This window comes from Poecilia reticulata, chromosome 22 (genome assembly GCF_904066995.2).
Source record: "Poecilia reticulata chromosome 22, P_reticulata-male-v2, whole genome shotgun sequence".
Lineage (NCBI taxonomy): Eukaryota > Metazoa > Chordata > Actinopteri > Cyprinodontiformes > Poeciliidae > Poecilia > Poecilia reticulata.
In genome coordinates this window covers 24,090,748-24,111,439 of record NC_088851.1, presented here as the reverse complement: position 1 = coordinate 24,111,439, position 20,692 = coordinate 24,090,748, and the positions used below count along the sequence as shown (strand labels likewise).

The 20,692-nt window shown below is 43.5% G+C and overlaps 2 protein-coding genes across 3 annotated transcripts in view; one reads left to right on the top strand and one right to left on the bottom strand.

Moving 5' to 3' along the window:
- Positions 1 to 1,614: 1,614 nt before the first annotated feature.
- Positions 1,615 to 9,045, bottom strand: LOC145550034 (uncharacterized). Of its 2 annotated transcripts, none has more exons than XR_014085875.1 (2): positions 2,077 to 9,045; positions 1,615 to 1,699 (listed from the first exon to the last, which is right to left on the bottom strand). XR_014085875.1 is itself a non-coding variant. In XM_081603362.1 (2 exons), exon 2 carries the CDS (start codon positions 8,244 to 8,246, stop codon positions 2,337 to 2,339), a length of 5,910 nt encoding a protein of 1,969 aa, XP_081459488.1. In that variant the 5' UTR covers positions 8,247 to 8,463; positions 8,841 to 9,045; the 3' UTR covers positions 1,615 to 2,336. The 2 variants fall into 2 exon arrangements, 1 of the variants encoding a protein (XP_081459488.1); XM_081603362.1 differs by having other exon boundaries at positions 1,615 to 8,463; positions 8,841 to 9,045.
- Positions 9,046 to 12,625: 3,580 nt separating this feature from the next.
- Positions 12,626 to 20,692, top strand: part of rps6ka1 (ribosomal protein S6 kinase a, polypeptide 1) — a 49,731-nt gene continuing 41,664 nt past the window's right edge. Inside the window, exons 1-2 of the mRNA XM_081603513.1 lie at positions 12,626 to 13,347; positions 20,224 to 20,268. Of these exons, the coding sequence (XP_081459639.1) occupies positions 13,285 to 13,347; positions 20,224 to 20,268 (108 nt within the window). The 5' untranslated portion in view covers positions 12,626 to 13,284. The remainder of the gene's footprint in view (positions 13,348 to 20,223; positions 20,269 to 20,692) is intronic.

The window sequence follows — 20,692 nt, the reverse complement described above, 5'->3', positions numbered from 1 at the left end:
GATCATCTGCACTGTTGGGTAGCTACAAATTAGTAATTAAAAATGTTGAATATACAAATTACAACCTTGATGAAAGTAAAGATATTGAAATGAAAGCTGACTGAATGAGATATTAAGTGGATATGCATTCTTCTCTGCAAAATGCAACATCATTCTTAAGTCTTTTCCTGGATCCTCAATTGGATTTAGGTCAGGACTTTAACTAGACCATTCTGAAACATTATGCATTAATCTAAACCCTTCCGTCGTCACTCTGGTTGTTTTGTAAGAGCACATGTGCCAAACTCAAGGTCCAGCGTTCAAATCTGACCCACCATATCTTATGTGACCCTCCAGACTCTACACTGAAAAAAAAAAGAAAAAACATCTCCAATTTATGGTAAAATACCATGGCATGGCATCTGTGGTTGCCAGAATTTTACCATGTAAATACAGTAAAATTCATATAAATACGGTAATATTCTGGCAACCACAGCTGCCGGTATTTTATTGTAAATTAGAGACGTTTGCTTTTACAGTGTAGAGAGACTCTATGCTCTGGTCGAGCCTTCAGGTAGTTTTTATCTGTATTCTGCTAAATTACATTAATGTGAAAAAAGTTTGATGTTATTTAACTTTGATAAGGACTCAACAAATACAGAGCACCTTTTTAATTCATATTTTAACATTTTAATATCTTGTTTTGTCAATACATTTTGCCACAACTGGCCCTTTTGAGTACATTCATGACGTTGATGTGGCCCAAATTAAATTAAAAATCAGTTTGACACCCCAGGCTTAGGATCGATGTCCTGCTGGAACATGAACCTCCAGCACAGTTTCAAGTCTTTTGCAGCTTCTTAAAGGTTTTCTTCTAGGATTGTCCTGCGTTTGGTTTAACTTTGGCCAACTTCCCAGTTCCCCCCACAGCCTGATGCTGAAACCAGCATGTCATGTTGTAGCAACTCCAAATAATAGAGCTAAGGTGCTTGAATAAAAACGTCTCTTTTCCTTTATTTTCTTTTCTCCCAACAAGCAAAGTACCTTGAATAACTTAAATCTGTTGATGAGGATCCAATAAGCTAGTGCCAGAAGGCGTGTGAATGATAATAAAACACAGATTTGCTCAACAGAGAAAGTCCAGCTTTCTTGTTGTTTAGAAATAATTATTGACAAGTAATATAAACAGAGCACCATCAACAGTAAATATTAGAAAAGCTAAAATAATTATTGTATGGATCATTTCTGACATCCTGTTTCAAATCTGACAGCCACTTCACAGCTGGAGTGCGCATGTATTTGCATTTTAATGGCACTTTTTACATCGATACAGGGAGCTCCATGTTATGATTCATTGTTTCCCCCTGAGCTCCCTCAACATCACTCACCCTCCTCTCTTCATCTGCCAGTTTCAGTTCAACTGAAATAAAACGAGGTTAATCAACAGAGTCATTTTCACATCAGTTCATCTGATTTGTGAGCTGCCGGCTCAGAGAACAAGCCGGCCATCCGTTTCTCCACGGCTCCGTTAAGTTTCACATCCCACAGTGTAGGTGAGGATCTACTCTGAAGTTAAGGCTGGTGGGATATTTACACTCGCCACTGTGTGTCGATCAGGACAAACTGTAGATGGGATTTCTTTGCAATCTCTCTTTATTGAGTTGGTACAGCAGTGGTACAGATGTGCAGCAAAGGATGGGCTTGGAGTTGGAGATGTGGTCTAGATCATAACAGAAATAAGCCCACATTAATTCACCTTGCACATTTATCCAGTACAAGTGGCAGCAGTGACACCTGCTGGCCACAAACTGACCACATGTTCATCAAATGCTACTACTGATAGCTAAAGAGGTTTACCCACGTGAAGTAACTTAAAATTCACAATAAACAGGCACATCAACATGTACGGATACTAACGAGCACACGAACAGTAATAAGCCAAAATACTTGAAATACTATGCAACATATACTCGCAGGTGAGAAGCTAACAATGTGCAGCATGCTAACAACGGCCCGACGAACACAACGTCATCATACCGCACAGGCGGAACTACTAAATAATAACTACCTTAACACATTTAACAACAAAACACTTACAACAAGTCAGGAACGCACATCCACCCCAACCGAAACCGTCGGCACCAGCTGCACGCCTCCACGCTCAGAGACACGGTGTTTCTGCAGCTGCTGAAAGTGCCATGGAGAACTCACCACTGGGTGGCGCACCTCCCCGTCCCAGACCAAACCAACCAACACCTGGCCCAATCTCAATAACAAACAGTAATGTCCACTCGAGCCTTTGTAACAGCCGCCCCCAAATGTATAAAGTACATTTGTTTCTAAACAGAGGCAATAATTTAAGTCTCTGATGATGAACCGTGGCTGTTGGAATCCTCAGGTACTGCAGGAAGAACAATCATCCTCGCCACTGGTCGGGTGTAGACTCGGTCCTTCACTCGAACATCTGCAGACCTGATGCGGCCGTCAGCACTTGGATGCAGCTTGGTCACTCGTCCGACTGGCCAGAGTGCTCTGGGAAGTTGAGGATCCACGAGCATGACCACCGTATCCTCAACCAGGTCAGCTTGAGAAGTCTGCCATTTCTGTCTGACTTGTAAATTGGGAAGGTATTCCCTGATAAATCTGGACCAGAAATGGTCTGCCAAAGCCTGTGAATGCCGCCAGCGGCGTTTGCTGGGAAGTTCAGTTGTAGGGTACACAACCTGGGGCAGCGGCCCGTCCAGCCGCCCCATCAACAGATGATTTGGTGTTAAAGGGTCAGGGTCAGCAATGCTGGAGGATACATAACCTAAGGGTTTCGAGTTCAAAATTCCCTCCACTTCAACAAGGACTGTCCTGAGCACCTCTTCTGGCAATGGTTGGGCCCCGACAGTGGCATACAAAGCCGTTTTAACAGAACGTATTTCTCTTTCCCACACTCCACCAAAATGAGGGGCACCAGGGGGATTGAACTTGAAAGCAATCCTTTGCTTGGCAAGGGATTGCTGCAGGTCAGGAGACATCTTTGCTATGGCCTGTTGTAGCTCTCGTTCCGCCCCACGGAAGTTGGTCCCCTGATCTGAGAGAATTTCTGAAGGTGTACCCCGACGGGCTATGAATCTCCTGAGGGCCATGAGGAAGGAGTCAACATCAAGATGGGTGAGGATGTCAAGGTGGACAGCCCTGGTTGTTAAACACTTAAATATGATGCCCCATCTCTTCTCGTTACGCCGTCCGATTTTGACGTGGAATGGCCCGAAACAGTCTGTCCCTGTGGAGTAGAAAACAGGCTTAAAGAGACGGAGACGGGCAGCCGGTAAGTCAGCCATTTGGGGAATAGTAGGCTTGGACTTCCAACGTCTGCAGTCTGGGCACTTGGACTGATGACGTCGAACTGCTTCTCTACCTCGCAGTATCCAAAAGCTTCGACGAATGTCAGCAAACAGTCGCTCAGGACCAGGATGGCATAGACGTCGATCGTAGTCCTGTATCAGAAGTCTGGTGAATGGATGGTTCGGATCTAGAACTATGGGATGTACTGCTCCTAATTCAAGATCCTTTGCCTGTCTCAGTCGACCACCCACCCTGATTTCTCCTGCTTCATCCAACTGGGGTGCTAAGGCACGTAACCTACTGTTGGTGGCAACCGGCTTCCCCAGTTTTAGAAGTCTGATCTCCTCAGGAAAGCCATCATGTTGTATCTTAGTCATAATGTGCCTCTCTGCTTTGCGATAGTCTTCAGCACTCAAACTCACATCCTTCCCAACTGCAGCTTGTAGGTTCTGTGCAGTGGATTCAAGCAGTTCCTGCCAGTCTTTGTAGGTCTCAGATTCTGGGCTTGGGAATGTGGTGGTTGAAGTTGCACCACAAAATACTGATTTCCGTAGTTCTGAGGATTCCTCTTCGAGTGGAATTGCTGGATTAGTAGGCCAGTAGTCTGAGGCCTGAAGTAAGAAAGAGGGTCCTTGGTTCCATCTGGTGTGTTCAGACAACTCCTGTAGGGTCTTACCCCGAGTGATGTCGTCAGCTGGATTGCTGGCTGAATCCACATAACGCCAAGACTGTAGATCTGTTAGGTCTTGAATTTCAGCCACTCGGGTGCCCACAAATACTTTGTAGCGACATGAGTCCGATAGTATCCATCTTAACACGGTGGTGGAATCTGTCCACAAGGTGGTAGTGTCGATCCTCAAGGTGAGTTCTGCACTTAACAGCTTAGCTAGCTGGGCTCCTGTTAAGGCTGCAGAAAGCTCCAACCGAGGTATGGACAGTTGTCGCCTGGGGGCTACTCGTGAGCGGGCTAGGAGGAAGGATAGGTGGATTTGACCCTGACTATCCTCAGTCCTGAGGTATGCAACTGACCCATAAACCTGCTCCGACGCATCACAAAAGATGTGTATTTGCCTGTTCGTGACTGAAGCATCATCGACTGCAGGAGTGAAGTGTCTGGGTAAGGTGACTTGTGGCAGTAGCTTGAGTTCATCTTCCCATTGCTCCCACAGTTGCTGTAGATCTAAGGGAAGCAGTGGGTCATCCCAGTCCCGATGCTTCTCCCATAGTTGACGAACCAGCACCTTGGCACGAGTCGTGTAGGGCAGGATGTAACCCAAGGGATCATACTGGGAAGCAAGAACTTTGTAGATGTTCCTCATGGTCAAAGGTCCATAATTAATGGGCCTGTGTTTGTAGCCTATGACATCTTTATGAATGTTCCAACTGAGTCCAAGTGTGTTTTCAAAGGGATCGGACTTGTCTTGTGTCAGCCAGAGTTCTGCAGTGGGGGAACGGGATTCACTTGGTAGGTGACTGATCACCTCCGTCGCATTACTTGCCCACTGACGAAGGTCGAACCCTGCTGAAAGAAGCAATGCTCTTAATTTATCCACCAAGGCTCTTGCTTCCTCTGCAGATGGCAAACTTTGCAACCAGTTGTCGACATAAAAACACTGCTCCACAGAAAACCGCACATCCTCTCCATCTTGACTGTGGTCGGTAACGTGACGCTGGAGGGCATATGTTGCACAGCAGGGGCTACAAGTAGTGCCAAAGGGAAGTACCTGCCATTCGTAGATGTCTGGTGGTCGGTCTTTGACCTGGTCCCGCCACAAGAACCTCAGGAGGGGTCTATCTTCTGGTAGGAGGCGAACTTGGTGAAACATCCCCTTTATATCACTGCTTATGGCAATGGCATGTTCCCTGAACCGTAGCAGCACTCCTAAGAGCGATGCTCCGAGGGTAGGTCCAGGTAGTAGGAAGTCATTGAGGTTGAGACCTTGGTACTGGTGGGAACAGTTGAACACAAGCCTGTTCTTGTTATTATGGCTCACCATATGATGAGGGATGAACCATGACTCTCCATCAGCTGTGGTTTCTTGGGGATCAAGTTTTGCCACAGTACCTGCCTGGACCAGTTTCTGAATCTCCTCCTGATATATATTAGCCATTGTTGGGTTCCTACTTAATCTCCTCTCATTGTTCCGCAGGTTGGACATTACTGAATCAGGAGAGGCTTTGAGGGCAGGCATGGTTTTCTTTCGAAGCAGTGGTGTAGCGTAACGGAGAACCCCATCCACACACACGCGCTCCGTCTTCTTCTCCAACAGGTCCACAGCCTCTTGGTCCAGTTTGGAACGAGTTACTGTCTTCTCGTTCCGGTAGGGAAGAACATCAGTCTGCCAGAGTTTCTCTACATTCCTCAGCAGCTCAGTGTTAGAGTGGGAAACTGATGTGAACAAGCACTGTGGGTGTTGGAGACCACTGGTTGCTATTCTCATTGGTCCCTGAAGAGCCCATCCGAGTCTGGTTCTGACTGCAGCAGGTGCACCCGGTGGACCTAACCGGACTGGTTCGATAGGGGTGATAAGGTGAGGGTTGTCTGTACCAATGAGGATCAGAGGCTGTGCATTCTTAAAGGGATGCAGAGGCAGATCAGACAGATGCTTGAACTGCTTCCGGAGTCTGTCAATTGGGTAGGACTGTTCTGCTAGGACCAGACGATCAGCAGTAAAGGCTCCATTCACAGCGAAGCGGCTGTGACTGCTAAAGGAAGGAGATATATGAAAGGAAACTGAAGCACCTCTCAGTGTCTGGATATCCTGCCTTATAGTTCTCAGATTCAAAGTCTCTGGATTTCCCTGCAGGCCAAGCTTGTGGGCAGCGGAGGGCAGGAGCATTGTGCGTTCAGAACCATCATCGAGCAGAGCATAGGTCTTGAGGCTGTGGTTCTTGTGATGCAAAGTGACTTGGACCACTTTCAGCAAGACTCTGCTGACCTCGAGTGGTCTGTCAAGATAAAGCATGTCAGTGGTGGTACTGATGAGACAACTCTCCTCCTTAGTCGTTTCTTTGTTGGCTCTGGTGTTTACATCATGGAGCACCTGAAGATGCTTCCCTTGACATAGGTTACAGGGTTTCCGGAGATCGCACTGAGCTGCATGATGAGATCTTGCACAACGCCAACATCTGTTGTGGTCCTTTATCCACTGAGACAGTTGGTCCTTTGACAACTTCTGAACGTCAGAACACTGGCTGAGATAATGGTGCGTACTTTCACAGTAGGGGCAATAACGTTCTGCTTTGGTGCCCTTCTTCCCTGAATAATTGGGAACTGAACCGTCCTTGGATCCATGCAGTATAGTGGTGACCCTCTTCTTCTGATGAATTGCTTTGTCTTTAGTTCCTGATCCAGAATCATGACTATCAGAATTATGACACCACGTTTCATACTGGAGCCATTCAGCAAAATCTACCAATGTGTAGACGGCGTTGGGATGGCGGAACATAGCTCGTCGGAAGTCTGCACGCTGATCTGCAGGCAATTTACTCAGCAGGCGGGCTACATGTGATCCACATTTTAGCTCAGCATCACCCTCTGGGCCCAATGTTCTGAGCAACCCGACCAGAGACTGGACTTGGAGAGCAAACTTCTCAAATGCTGCTGAGTCACCTCGGCGGACATCTGGAGCATCCATTACACTGGCAATCCTATTCAATGCCATCTGATGTGGCTGGCCAAACTTCTCATTGAGGGCCTCCATAGTGTCCGAGTATGGTGTGGCGGAGTTCAAATAAGAATCTGCGATGAGTTTGGCTTCCTCAAGTTTGAGGTGATCCACCAGGATTTGGTACTTGAACAGCTCTGTCCCATCAGGAGGTAACAGATTAGTTAAGGCAATCTTTAGCCGAGCAAAGTCGCTGGGGTCTCGTCTGGCAAAGTAGGGAATGCTTGGCCTAGGACCTCGATAGGTTTGTTCAGTGAGAACTGGTAAGGTCGAAGGAGGATGCAAACCTGTTGTTGATTCCAAGCATTCTGCCCTTGGTGACCCATGAACATCTGTCAGCATCTCCTCTTGCGTAGTGGTAGGTCCACGGAACTGTTGTCTTCCTACTCCAATATGAGGAGGGTGAGATGGCGGTTGATATCTGGTATCGCTGTGCCTCATCTTTCCTTGTTGCACCTCCACGTTACTGTTACTAACATAAGCTGTATGATGTGGTGCAAAAGGAGGCTTACTTTGACGCATCATGCTCTGACTCTGATTCTTTATGAGCTGTAGATCACTCATCAGCTTCTCCAACATAGTCAGAACTGGCTGGGATGGTGGAGAAGGCTCAAATTCCTCTCTTGTTTCAGGCCATGGTGGAGGATCAGGCCATTCCTCCTCCTCCTCATTGTTCGCCAGCTGTGTTGGAGGTGGTGGTGGTGCATATGCTGGTGGTGGGACTCCAAACCTCTGCTGGACAGTGGCTGTGCTCTGCTTGGGAGGTCCCATCCTCCTCTTCATTTCTTCCTTTAATTCTCTGAGTTCAGCCAATTCAACACGCACTGCCTTTTTAGACTGCTCAAATTCAGCTCTCTGTCTTCTTAACAGCTCCAGCTCTGAGCGGTATAGTGAGGAGGTCTGCATTAACTGTCTGGGGTGTGAAGATGCAGAATAATCTCTGAAGTCCTCTTCTGATAAGCTCTTCCACCGCTGTGGTTCAGTAACTCTCTGTTCTGGGGAACCAACCCACTCATCTACCGTGATTTCCCATTGACTGTTGGGCCATCGTGGTGTACTAGATGGGGGGGTGAGGGGTGTCATCTTGGCAGCTCCCTCTTCTGGTGAATACGAGCTATCATAGCATCCAGTACCAGCTTGTACACCTCCATAATCAAATGAAGGCTGAAGATGAAGCCCCATATAACTGGTTTCATAATCCTGTAAATATGAAGGTGGGCGTGTTTGCCGCTTCGGTCTAACTGTTGCTTCTTGGCTGGTCTGCATGCTGAACAGTGGTAAGTGTCCTGATCCGGCTCGAAGGACCAAAATTGTAGGTGAGGATCTACTCTGAAGTTAAGGCTGGTGGGATATTTACACTCGCCACTGTGTGTCGATCAGGACAAACTGTAGATGGGATTTCTTTGCAATCTCTCTTTATTGAGTTGGTACAGCAGTGGTACAGATGTGCAGCAAAGGATGGGCTTGGAGTTGGAGATGTGGTCTAGATCATAACAGAAATAAGCCCACATTAATTCACCTTGCACATTTATCCAGTACAAGTGGCAGCAGTGACACCTGCTGGCCACAAACTGACCACATGTTCATCAAATGCTACTACTGATAGCTAAAGAGGTTTACCCACGTGAAGTAACTTAAAATTCACAATAAACAGGCACATCAACATGTACGGATACTAACGAGCACACGAACAGTAATAAGCCAAAATACTTGAAATACTATGCAACATATACTCGCAGGTGAGAAGCTAACAATGTGCAGCATGCTAACAACGGCCCGACGAACACAACGTCATCATACCGCACAGGCGGAACTACTAAATAATAACTACCTTAACACATTTAACAACAAAACACTTACAACAAGTCAGGAACGCACATCCACCCCAACCGAAACCGTCGGCACCAGCTGCACGCCTCCACGCTCAGAGACACGGTGTTTCTGCAGCTGCTGAAAGTGCCATGGAGAACTCACCACTGGGTGGCGCACCTCCCCGTCCCAGACCAAACCAACCAACACCTGGCCCAATCTCAATAACAAACAGTAATGTCCACTCGAGCCTTTGTAACACACAGTTAGACAGGGAACATGTTTCGGTTCCATGGTGACAAATATCAGGGAGGGATCCAGCTTTGTTGCACGTGCATGTTACTGACGCATGTTTTTCCTGGATTATTCGTGCAGCTGCAGGTAGAGTTTGGGCATCCCCAGAGTGGGTGGAAGCGGGACATCTCTCTGAGTCAGTAATGTCACCTGTGATGTCAAACAGCATTATGAGCAGAGGAGATTCCTTAAAGCAGGAAGTGACGTAATTGTCTTTATTCTCGCTGCTCCTGGAATCGAAACCCATCTGGATTGTTTGTTGCTCAGTCTGACACCAGATTGAGCTGCCTCCACACTCAACTTTAAATCTCATACACACACGCACACACTAGGGACGAGGACAACCATCCTCCACTGCAAAGAGAGAAGTGTCGAGCCTAACAAAATGGCTGCTAATGTTAATGCAGCATTTGGAAGCGTGGCCAACATGGACTGAATTGCTTCGTTCACTTCCTGCCATTCCCAGACTAAAAAAATAAAACGGCTCAGAAAATTGAAGTCATTGTTCAAAACTTCTGCTCATTTTTAATAATTGGCTCGGTTGAAATCCAACTCAGCAGGAGAAATCCCAGATGGGGCAGTGAAGGGATATGAGAATCAGGATGAATTGTACAGGAGTTAAATGCTTCCTATTTCACTTGGTGACCTGAAGTGCAAACTAAAACTTGGATCTTCATTCAGGTTGTAGGTTTGATTTTAACTTCCTCCTGTCACATCACCTGGACTCTTTGGCAAGGCACTTAACCCCCAGTTGGTTACCATTCTGAGTTTGGTCTATAAATGTAACCACATTTGTAAATGTGATTGAATATAACTGTATAGACAGGGGGCGGTTGTAAACATTGTAATGATCTTTATGACCTCCAATTTGGGAAAGTCTACACGTAAAGCTTGTTTGATTAGAAATTTTTGAGTTTATTTGGATTATTATTTGGATTATTATCCTTTAATGGATTCCATGCACTCCTATGTTTCTAGTGTCTGCTAGAGAAAAGGCCCACAGCATCACAGATCCTACTTTACAAGGGTGGCAAGATAAATCTGAGCACTTTTTAATTATTTCTTAACTTTGAACTTTTTTCTTTATTGAATAAATGTACTCAAACTTAATGTTGGATTTTTCAAAACATTTTTAATGGTTTATCACATCGTATTCCAGTGAAAGATGGTTTATTTCTTTTTTGCTTAGACAGATCTTTATTGGGGGTGCTGCTAGGAGTCATAAACATTTAATATCAGTCTGCTTATATTCTCCATGTGGATGACAGAGGAGAAAACAGCGATTGTCCTGAATAATGGAGATAGAAAAGAGATGGTGGAGAGAATGAGGGATGAGAGAGAGGTGTGGATAACAGTGGTGTGGCTGCACTAAATAAAAAACACATTACATTTGGAGGTGCCTTCAAAGCTCCTTGAGGCTGATAATCCATCATGGAGAAAAAACTGACAGCTGAAAAATGATGTTTAGGATTGATGTGGCTTTGCGAATCACAGTTATCTGGACGTGATGTGTTGGCAAGAAAGAACGGTGATCCAACCTTCTTTCCATGCCATCGTTCCACGGCTCTGTTCCAGAGATCACAGAATTACATACTGTCTTTTTGTCAGTTGCATTTTTCCCCGTTGTGTGGGCATTCAGGCATGAATGAACGTGGCATTCAGTCTCCGAAGTGTAAAGATAAGGTTTCGTAGCAGCTTGGATGCAAAGTCCAAAACCCACAGCAAACGCTGCTGTTACATAATAAAGGAAGTGTTTCCCACCTCCTCCAGTGTAGACAGTGAGTGTGATTCACCTGCCACAGCAATGTCAGACAGGAATCAGTGGCTTGGCATTAATACACAGACTCAGTGAAAACAGCAGCAACAGTTTGCATTTACACCTTCAGCTCATTTAGATACCAATCATCACACATTGTATTACTCCAATTCATGTTTCCCTTCTGTGCCTGAAAAACCATTTTCATCTGAATCTGAATCAAAAATTCATCAGAGCGACAAAGCAAGGCAGCTGAATGGCCTTCAGTTGCCAATAGTAACCAAAGATGGCCAGGAGCAGAATCCACTTGGTGGTGAATGAAGCGGGGAAGTGATGAAGGTGGATGGGACGCATTATGTCAGCGGAGATTACAAGGACTTCCACGAGAGCTGTTGTCAATGAAAAGAGCAGAGCCGGATCAGAACAGCACCGATCACGACCCGTTTCTCTTAACTTCCTTTACATCACAGTTATTGTGTAATCAAGAATGTTATATAATTTTTGCAACCTCATGGAGCATTTTTGGAGATGGGAGTCTAAAGGCATTGTGCACTAAATATATCTGTGCAAAAACCAAAAATACAGTTTGGGGTGAAGCAGCAGCTCATGAGAAAAGTCAGTTTCTCTCAGCGCTGCTCTGAGATCACATCACGAAAGATATTTCAGCTTTTTTTTGGCTTCTATAAACCTTTTACATGATCATTGTGTGTTCTCTGTGCAGGTGTGTCACAAAAATAAGAAATGAAGCTCATACTGGACACAGTGATACATTGTATTTTATTCTAAATTTCTTTCGTAGTGCAGTAAGACATTTCTGATGTTTTTCTGTGGTTCAGGACTTAAGCCAGTTGAATCTCTCATCCTGGTATCTGCAGGACCTCAGCTGGGGTTAAATAAGATCCTACCTATTAATCAAGGTGTCAATTTGTTTGCAGAGTTTTTTACAACTGAAGACTAACACTGAATATACGTCACAAAGTCCTTTTACAACAAAAACAAAGAGGTTTGTTTCTTTTTGCAAAAAGCTAATAAGTTTTTTTTGTGTTGAGATATTTTTTTGTAGTTCATCCTTAAATGAGACAACCATAAAGAATGGTAGGGTGTAAAAATGTATTGTTCATTTACATTTTAAACATCAATGATCCCTGGCTTCCTTTCACACCATTTTTACTCATTATCACTCGAGCATAGATTGCATTTTTACTCATGGCCTATTTATAAATCCACTGGTCTAATGGTTGATTAATTTGCTAGTATCTTGGGCTGGCTGTTGCTTTACATCACAATGCACTCAACCCCTGTTGTTTGTGCACATTTTTCAACCCCACGTTTTTCCTTCCACTAAGCTTTCAGTTAATATGATTGGATACAGTATACTTTGAGCAGACAGCTTGATCTGTCTTTTATGGTATAGCCTCCTAACAAATGGTGCCAAAGACTATCTTTAAAATCAGCAGAGTTGAATGTGATGCGATGTGAAGAATAATTTATTTTTATTGGTCTTGTTTAATATGTTTTCGGGCTTTTATTAGTTGTAATACACAGTCATCAAAATAAAAGCTTTGAATTTACGAGTTTCACTTGAACTGAGTGGAATTAATGAGGGATAAAACTAATTTTCAATTTTTTTTGACATGCTTCTGTAAATACATTGACTTGATGGACTCAGCAACATGAAGCCTGAGCGGCAGCAGGCCGTTCATTAGCGGCATTCTCCACCCTGCATTACGTATTTACAGTTCTCCTCTCCACCAGAGGGTGGCGCTGACGGGCCGGTGCGGAACGGGCGCAAGAAATGGGGGGTTGGATCTGCCAATGACAGCTCGAGTTGGGAGAGTGCTCTTACTACGGAGCCATACACACGGAGGTCTGCGAGCGCTCCGTGTCCTGCCGGGAAGCCTTCCTTCCTTTCCTGACCGGGAGAAAGCACACGCGCCGAGGAGGACGCAAAGATCCGAGACGACGTCGACTGCGGAGACGCCAGAGACACAGAGAGAGAGAGGCTGACTGTGATTCCTCGGTGTGACATTAAGCTCAGTGCGCCGCGCTGGTAATTAAAGGAGCCTGGATTAGCCCCCTGCTCGCTGCTGCGCTCCGCTCCTCTCCTGCAACGCCTCAGCTCCCCCGACGCGCTCGTCTGGAAGGAAAAACTGTTTGCGCTCCCAACAAAGCAGCTAAGCAGACCAACAGGCTCCAAAATTAGATCAGATCTGGGGGATAGTGTTAGGAAAGCTCCTGGCTGCAGCGCGTCCTCTCCTCACCTCTCCTGCTTTGAGCGGAGAACAAAGTGCTGTTAAATCTGCGCTCTGCTGGGACTTGGGACCTGAACCAGGAGGTTCTGGAACTTGCACTTGACAAGAGCGACACGGACAACTCGGAGGAGAGCACAGTCACACTCCAGCAGCTCGGGGGAAACTAAGAGTAAAGAATCAAATTCCTGCCAAAATGCCTCTTGCACAAATCGCGGAGCCATGGCCCACAATGGAGCTGGTGCAGCTGGATACAGAGGTAAGGAAATGTGAAATTAATGGTTTGTTTTGCACATGTGTGGCTAGTTTTAGTCCAAATCACGTGGCTCCGTTTAAAGAAAATGAACTAATTTCATTTAGTCTAAAAAGTGGTCTTGGTGTTGAGTGAAGTTGCGCCCTTTTGCTGCTCAGCTGTGAATGAGGTTAAACTGAGTGAAGCTGACATAAAAGTTTCACAAATATTCTGCCCTGTTTTTATGAAAGGACGCTTTTCCTGGTCTTATTATTCATCTCGGGACCAAATTTAAGCCTCCAGCTGTCAACCAGCGACATGGCTCATTGGAATGAGTCTGTGGAGAGATTCTCCACCTCAGGAAAAAAAATATTTCTAAGCTCATGTAGGTTCCTGGTCGGTTTCTAGGGCTTTCGGTATGAATTCACACACACACAAAACTTCCTGCTCATGTTAACATTTATGTACAGCTCAGGCATATTATTATGATTTTTTTCCCTAATTATGTGTTGATCTGCCAATCAGCATTCACCCATGATTTCCATGTGAAGCTGCGGTATTTTGTATTGATGTCATCTTAGTTTTAGTTCAGTTTCTACATTTTAATCAACAGAATTACTGTAAATTAAGACCATATTATATGTTTTTGGAGGAATGCTTGTTTATGGCCTCCTGAATCTTCAAGGAAACTTATTTCTTTACCCCTTGATAAAATATTATGCATGAAATGAAGTGTTTCTTTTTACAATAAAGAAACACATATTTACTTTTGATGTTTTACATAACTTTAGACTAAGTTGCATTATAATTTTTATTTTTAAAATGAAATTAGAACTGAAAAAATCAGATTATTGAAATAATTGCCAACTAATTTAGTAAATTAATAAACATTAACTGAAGTTTACAGATTCTGAAACATGCCACTTGCTGAAAGAAGAGCAAAACTGTGCAAAAAATATATGTATTTTGCATTTAACATAAAAATCCCTCCTTTGTCTGCTAATATGTTTTACCCAGAACTCAAGTGTTTTTTTTTTTTTAGCTTCATGCGGTTCCAATTATTTTAAAGCAGCTCATCTGTTGACTCGGATCAGTCTGGTCATCTTGTGCATCACTTAGCCTTGAGTTTATCAGAGTTCCTTCCTTTGACTTGACCATTTCAAATAGACATTGACCTCTGCTGACCGGGTTGTTCTGACCCAGTCAACTAGTCATCACCATCTGGCCCTCGTTAAACTCACTCAAACCATTACGCCTGCCCTTTCTCCTGCTTCCAACATGTCAACTCTTCACTTACTGCCCACTTACTAACAGGGACCATTATGGATATCATCAATCTACCTGTCCATGGTCATAATGTTATGCCTGATTGGTGTAGCTGACACTGAGGCTGCCGTATATTTTCTCAGTGAATTGTGACTTAAATGTCGTCAAACTGATTTTGAAAATGTGGGATTTTTTTTTACATAAATTTAGCATTTAGGCTGGGATTTGCTGCAACACAACCTGAGTTTTCCAGCTTATTGATCATTACGATTTTTTATTCGCTGACAGATTACAAAATCTGGAGAATAAGCTGGAGAAAGTCATAAAGACAATATGTCTACTTATAAATAAAAATACTGAAGTATGTAGAGTTGATGTTTTTTCTGCTTTTGGGTGATTGTAACTATAGACCCCATATGGTGCATAGTTTACCCAAATACTGGCACAAAATGCTTTCATTAATTGGAATTCAAAAGATAAATAATATATATACATATTCATGTGATTTTTAGGAGAAAAACATCAGAAACAGTCTGATATTTGGCTGAAGCACAACTGAACATGGAATGAAAGCCAAACTTTTCATGAAATTTGCCGTTCTTTTAATTGCAGCATTGCAGCAAGAGATGTATAGAAGTTCAGAAAGACTTCCCTTTTCAGACAGAAACGATCTTCTGTCAGGCTTTTTAAAGCATCAGGTTCTTCTCCCACCTGTTGCAGCCAGTCATCATTTTAGCTCAGATTGTCACATTTATGAGTAAATATTGCAACATCTTGTATTTGTAATCATATGGCAGTAATTTAACATCAGCCCAGGTATGGCTATTGCTTTCAGGTGGCAGAGTATAGGAGGTTGAATCAGCTCTATTCAGGATTTTAAAGGATTTCACTTAATTTTGGGAAAGATTATGGCTGCTATAGATGTTGGAGGGCCTTTCAGCGCAATTCAAACAGGAACAGCCTAACTGTTGCTCGCGTTTATCAGAGGTAATTTGTGTGAATATGTTAATTCAGGGCAGATGTAGCTGAGCAATCAATAATTGGGCTGTGGGCAAATCTATTTGTGTGTGATTTCTCCTGCTCGCTTTGCCCCAGAATAAAGCACAAAAGATAATGTAGCTAATTTCCATTTGTGAAACCTGTTTGGCTTCCAAGCAAAACCACTCACACTGCTCATAATCAGGAAAAAAAAAAGGCTCCTCATCTGCTGTCAGATACTCAACTTTCTGTGCTTGTGTCCAGGGTTCTTGCAGATAATTGTGCTTTAGTGCACATGGTTGGTTTTATCCTCTGTCATCTTCTCGCCAATTAATCCAAAAGTGCATCCCTGCTTGTCCCATCTGTCCATATGAGTAGTTGGGCTCCCCAACATGTTCCCTGGCATGGCCTGCAGTCTCACTTCTCCTTGGTCTTCTCTGTCAGTCTGAGCCCTGGGCTGTCTCTTGCTGCCATCAGGAACCAGAACGTGCAGCTGGCTGGTAGGCTGGAGACGGAGATAAATGGCAAACACTCCATGCTGCCAGGCACTGATTTGTTTCATCAAATTAATTACAGACGCTGAAAACCGCGAAGCAAACGCTTTATGTTGGAGAAACAGCATCTTATTCATGCATGCGTTTAACGTAAACATGCAGTTATTTCAACAAGAACTGCACAAATATGGATCAGTGAGTCATAATTATTGAACCCAGGCGAAGGCATGGTATTTTCACAGCATTAAACTTAGCATTCTTCACAGGCTCTCCACTACCATCTGCTCTGCTGCCACATGCTACTCGCAAAACTCACATGCTGCACAACTCTAAATAGATGGTACAATGGCACAGTTTCTAAATAACTGAATGCTCAGTGTTGCTGCATCAAATTCTCATTCATCATTCAATCATTTCTTCAGAAAAGTGCAACCATCTGTATATTATTAGCATATTTTATGAGTTCGTTGTGAGTCGAGCTCCATTCATGAGTCATTCTGATCTCCTGATTGAGAACATTGTTCAACACCAAGTCCGGTCTGATTCATTAGCTGCAGCAGACACACTGCTGCTTCACCTCACTGGCAGGCAAATCCAAAGAGTCAGAGGCCCACTGGTCACCTTCACACTCCTACCTGCTCAGCAAAACCTTAATGCAAAAGGTTCACATGGATGACGAAGCAATCAGCCTGTTAACAAAGAGAGTCTGAAGAGCATCATGAATAATCATGCTGTGCATCACAATAACAGAGCCTACTGCACCACTCATTCTTTGCTTGTTGTCTACAAAGTCTAGTTTCTGGGCTGAAACTAATTTTTTACCGACCTAACACCCAGGTATCATGAATGCTCAATTTTTGCATTTCTCCTGAGTTTAAGACAATGATTTTTGTATTTTCAGCATTAAATTGATATTATAGCACACTTACTTAATGACTTTAAGGAGTTGCAGTGATGTGGTGATGGAGACATTTAGAGTTGTGTGTCATCAATTTAATTTAATTCAATTCAAACACACTTCATTAATCCCAAAGGGAAATTAAATGTTGTTCCAGCTCATTAATTCAGATTTTTCAAAGAGTTATTGAAGATGGTGGCTGTTGGCAGGAAACACCTCCAGTAGCTGTCTGTACTACAGCGAATCTGAAGAAGCCTCTGACTGCAGATACTCTGTTTTCTCACTCATATCAGCATACATATGGTAACAAATGTTGTCTTCTGTATTCTGAGGTAAATTCATCATGTAGGCATTAAATAAGTGTTTCAAGAATGGAGCCTTGAGGAACTCCATGTCCATTTAGTGCTGCTAAATGACAGAGCAGATTCATCATCTATGTGGTAAGATCTGAACAATTGGGGTACCACACAGTTCCACCCCCTTTTCCAGTCTATCTATTCGCATGTTGCAGTGGGATTTACGTCTTTTAGAGCTTTTGCCAGTGAAATCTCAGTGCTTTGGTGCTCTGAACTGCATCCACAGCGTGTCTCATTCTGGTAAAGGAGCATCAGTTTGTATTTCTAGATTATTATTATTATTTTTTTTTGTGGGGCACAGATTTGTTGATGCTGTAGCAACAGTCAACAGTTTGTAGCTTCACCAGCTGCAGATGCACTGTTGTGCAATGACTGAATTCTCATGGTTCTGTTTCCTCTGATCAAACCAGCCTTGAGCAGTTCAGCTGCTTCCCTTTCATATGTGCTTTAGTCAGCTGGACATTGTGCAGACCTGTGTGTGAGTCTTCAGTTTGTGGTCATTTTATAGCAATGGACCGCCTGATTTGGGTATTTAGATGACTTGCCGGCTTATTTTTGAAGTTCACTTTAGCTTTAGCAAAACGGAGAGCTACCTTTCACTTTTAACTAAAATTTTAGGGTAGAAACTAATAGATATTTTTAATCTGCAAATTAAAATAAACAATGTTATCTTCGGAATTGTTTTCATTTTGAATAGAGAACATTTTTCTGAATTGAAACTATCTGCTAAACTTTCTCAAAGTAAAAGTGAATTTGTAAAGCAGGATTGCACAAGTCCTCAAGGTGCAAAGCCCAACAAGTCTGCAAAGACAAAAATGGGAGAAAGTAAAGTTAGTGGTTGGAATGTGCAGTATGTTTGAAGATTAGGCGTGGTCAGCAGGTAACCATAAAGTACTGGAGTGTGAGTTTTCGCTTGATGAGTGTGTTCACTCTTTGCTTCAGCTAATCTGGGTGTGAACCAGCCGAGGAACACCTACACAGAGCGGCGATAATGGAGGAGGAGGAGAGCTGGCAAGGCGTTCGATAACGCAGCTCACTCGCTGACGAACGTCTTTAAGAAGATTTCTCCTCCCCGTGTATTCATGCTTCTTTGAGGCGGTGCAGAGATGGAGTAGTTCAACCTCTGTTGCTCTCTCTGTCCGAGAGAAAACACTCAGTTGGTCTGAGAAAAGACAATCAGAGTGGCTATTTGTCTTTTTTTGGCACCGGCCAGCAGCTGTCGATACAGTGACTGCCAGATGAGATTACGCGAAATTTAGTCAGCTAGAGTTGCAGATAGAGGAGGGAATAAAACAAGGGTTATTGTGTTTCCTGGTTGCCTAGTTACAATGGAGCGCCTCTCTGATCATCAAACATGGATTTATCCGTCTTATTACACGAAAGCCATCACTGACCTGAAATTTACTCCCGGATCATTTGGGAGACGGACGAGGAGTTCTCTCCGTCTCATCTGACAGCAGCACTGAAGCATAAATCCCAGTTGTTTGTTAATGCATTTGACTTTGAGTGTATTTTGGCGGCTGCTTGTTTGTGTGCGTGCTTGCTTGTGTGTGTGTGTGTGTGTGTGTGTGTGTGTGTGCATGCATTTTCACTTGTAGACAAAGTCCATTGGGGAGGGAAGCATCACTAATTGGGCTATTTAGATCAACCATGCAGAGCTAATGAGGATGAAATGTGTTGAGATGATGATGCTGGCTAAATGTACAAACACTTCAGGATTTCCACCACTGGACTGATAATTCCAATGCTGTTTGCATTCTTCTAAAAAATGCAGTTAAGTTGGAAGTTTGAAAGTTAAAATGGCTGGAATTTGATTCACACTTGACAAACCGTTTGAATTTCTTATTTTACGTTGAGAACTTCTGCTCGTCATTGCTCCGACTGCCTGTCTCATTCTGCGCCATGTGAAGGAAGAGGAAACCAGCTCGACGGACGCTCCAGTGGGAAACAAAGCCAAGGCGGAAAGGGGGCTGGGAGGTCACTCAGCTTGTCCTGACATTTAGCCACATTCCTGTGGACTCCGGAGTGATCCTCTGTAATAACAAGGACTCGTGTGTGTCTAAGTGTCTATCATTTTGTATTTAGTTTTTTTACAATGATGATGAGTGACAGCGCGACTGTCAGCTTGTGAAAACAATTCTGGTCTATCTCGATGGCTTCCAATTTGTAACAAAAGGTCCATGCAGGAGAACTGGGAAGCCTTGATGTGTGGGGTAGGAAGCTTCATATTCAGAAATGGTTTCAAGTTCTGTGAAGAGATCTTCAGATATTAAATTCATGTCAAAAACTGCTAATTGTGAATATGAAGGTCATCCGTTTCATGATGTTTGCAGGGTAGAATTACACAACTGAAGATATTTTGCAGTGAAGAAGATTAGCTTAAACGATCATGGTGTCGCATTTTGTCATGTTAATATCCATAGTCTTTTCTAGTATGCATCTTGCACACCTTGTACTTTAAAAACCTTGCACTTTGCATTGTCTCTAAATCTTATCTAGAGCCACAGTCGCTGCTTTGGGTTTTGAATTTTAAATCTGCATTTAAAAAAACAATGTTTTCCAAGCTTCATCTTGTTGTTTCAGAGTAAATTGCAATCTATTTATTCCATTTCAAACGTGATTTTATTCAAAAAATCAAGCAAAGCGGTAAATACTGCATCATTTCTGCAAATAACAGTCATTACACCTTTCAAAAGTCCTACCTACTGGGGACGGACAAGGGGGTGCGCTTGTGCGTGAGCCTCAGATTATTAGGTTTGCCTGCAGAGGTGGAAAGTGGACTGTTGCCACCCACACAGTCTTGTAAATATTCCCTAGTATCTCCTCCTTGCCTTTCTCTCTTTTTGCACGCTCGTGTGATTCATGCACTGACATACACACTGATTCTTCTCATGTCTGCTTTCTTTGACAGAACGGACAGAGCACAACTGAGGACGGAGTCACAGCTGCTGTCAAGGTAGGTGACATGTGTGGAACAAAGACACAGCAACGACAGAAAAACAGCAGAGATGTGACTCTTTAAGAGACTAACATGCAGAATGCAACCAATTTTACTGGTTATCTCAATCAAATCGTGTTGAATTTCACTTTCCCTCTGACTCTTTGGCTTAAAGACGTATCAGATGACAGCACTGCTTCAGTCGGCCAGTTGTGGTCACTTTAAGATGTTTCTTTTTTTACTTTTTCCAATCCACATTTGTATGTCCGTATGTGTGCAATGATTAGTAATGAATTATTTATTTATAGAGAAATGTGTCGTTGTTTTGTCTCCTATACGATGGATATAAGCAGAAAATACAACAGCAGCTTGTAATGCCAAGAAAATGCCTAAATCTTGAGATTAACTTAATGTTTTAAGAAATATTCTTGGGGTTCATTGT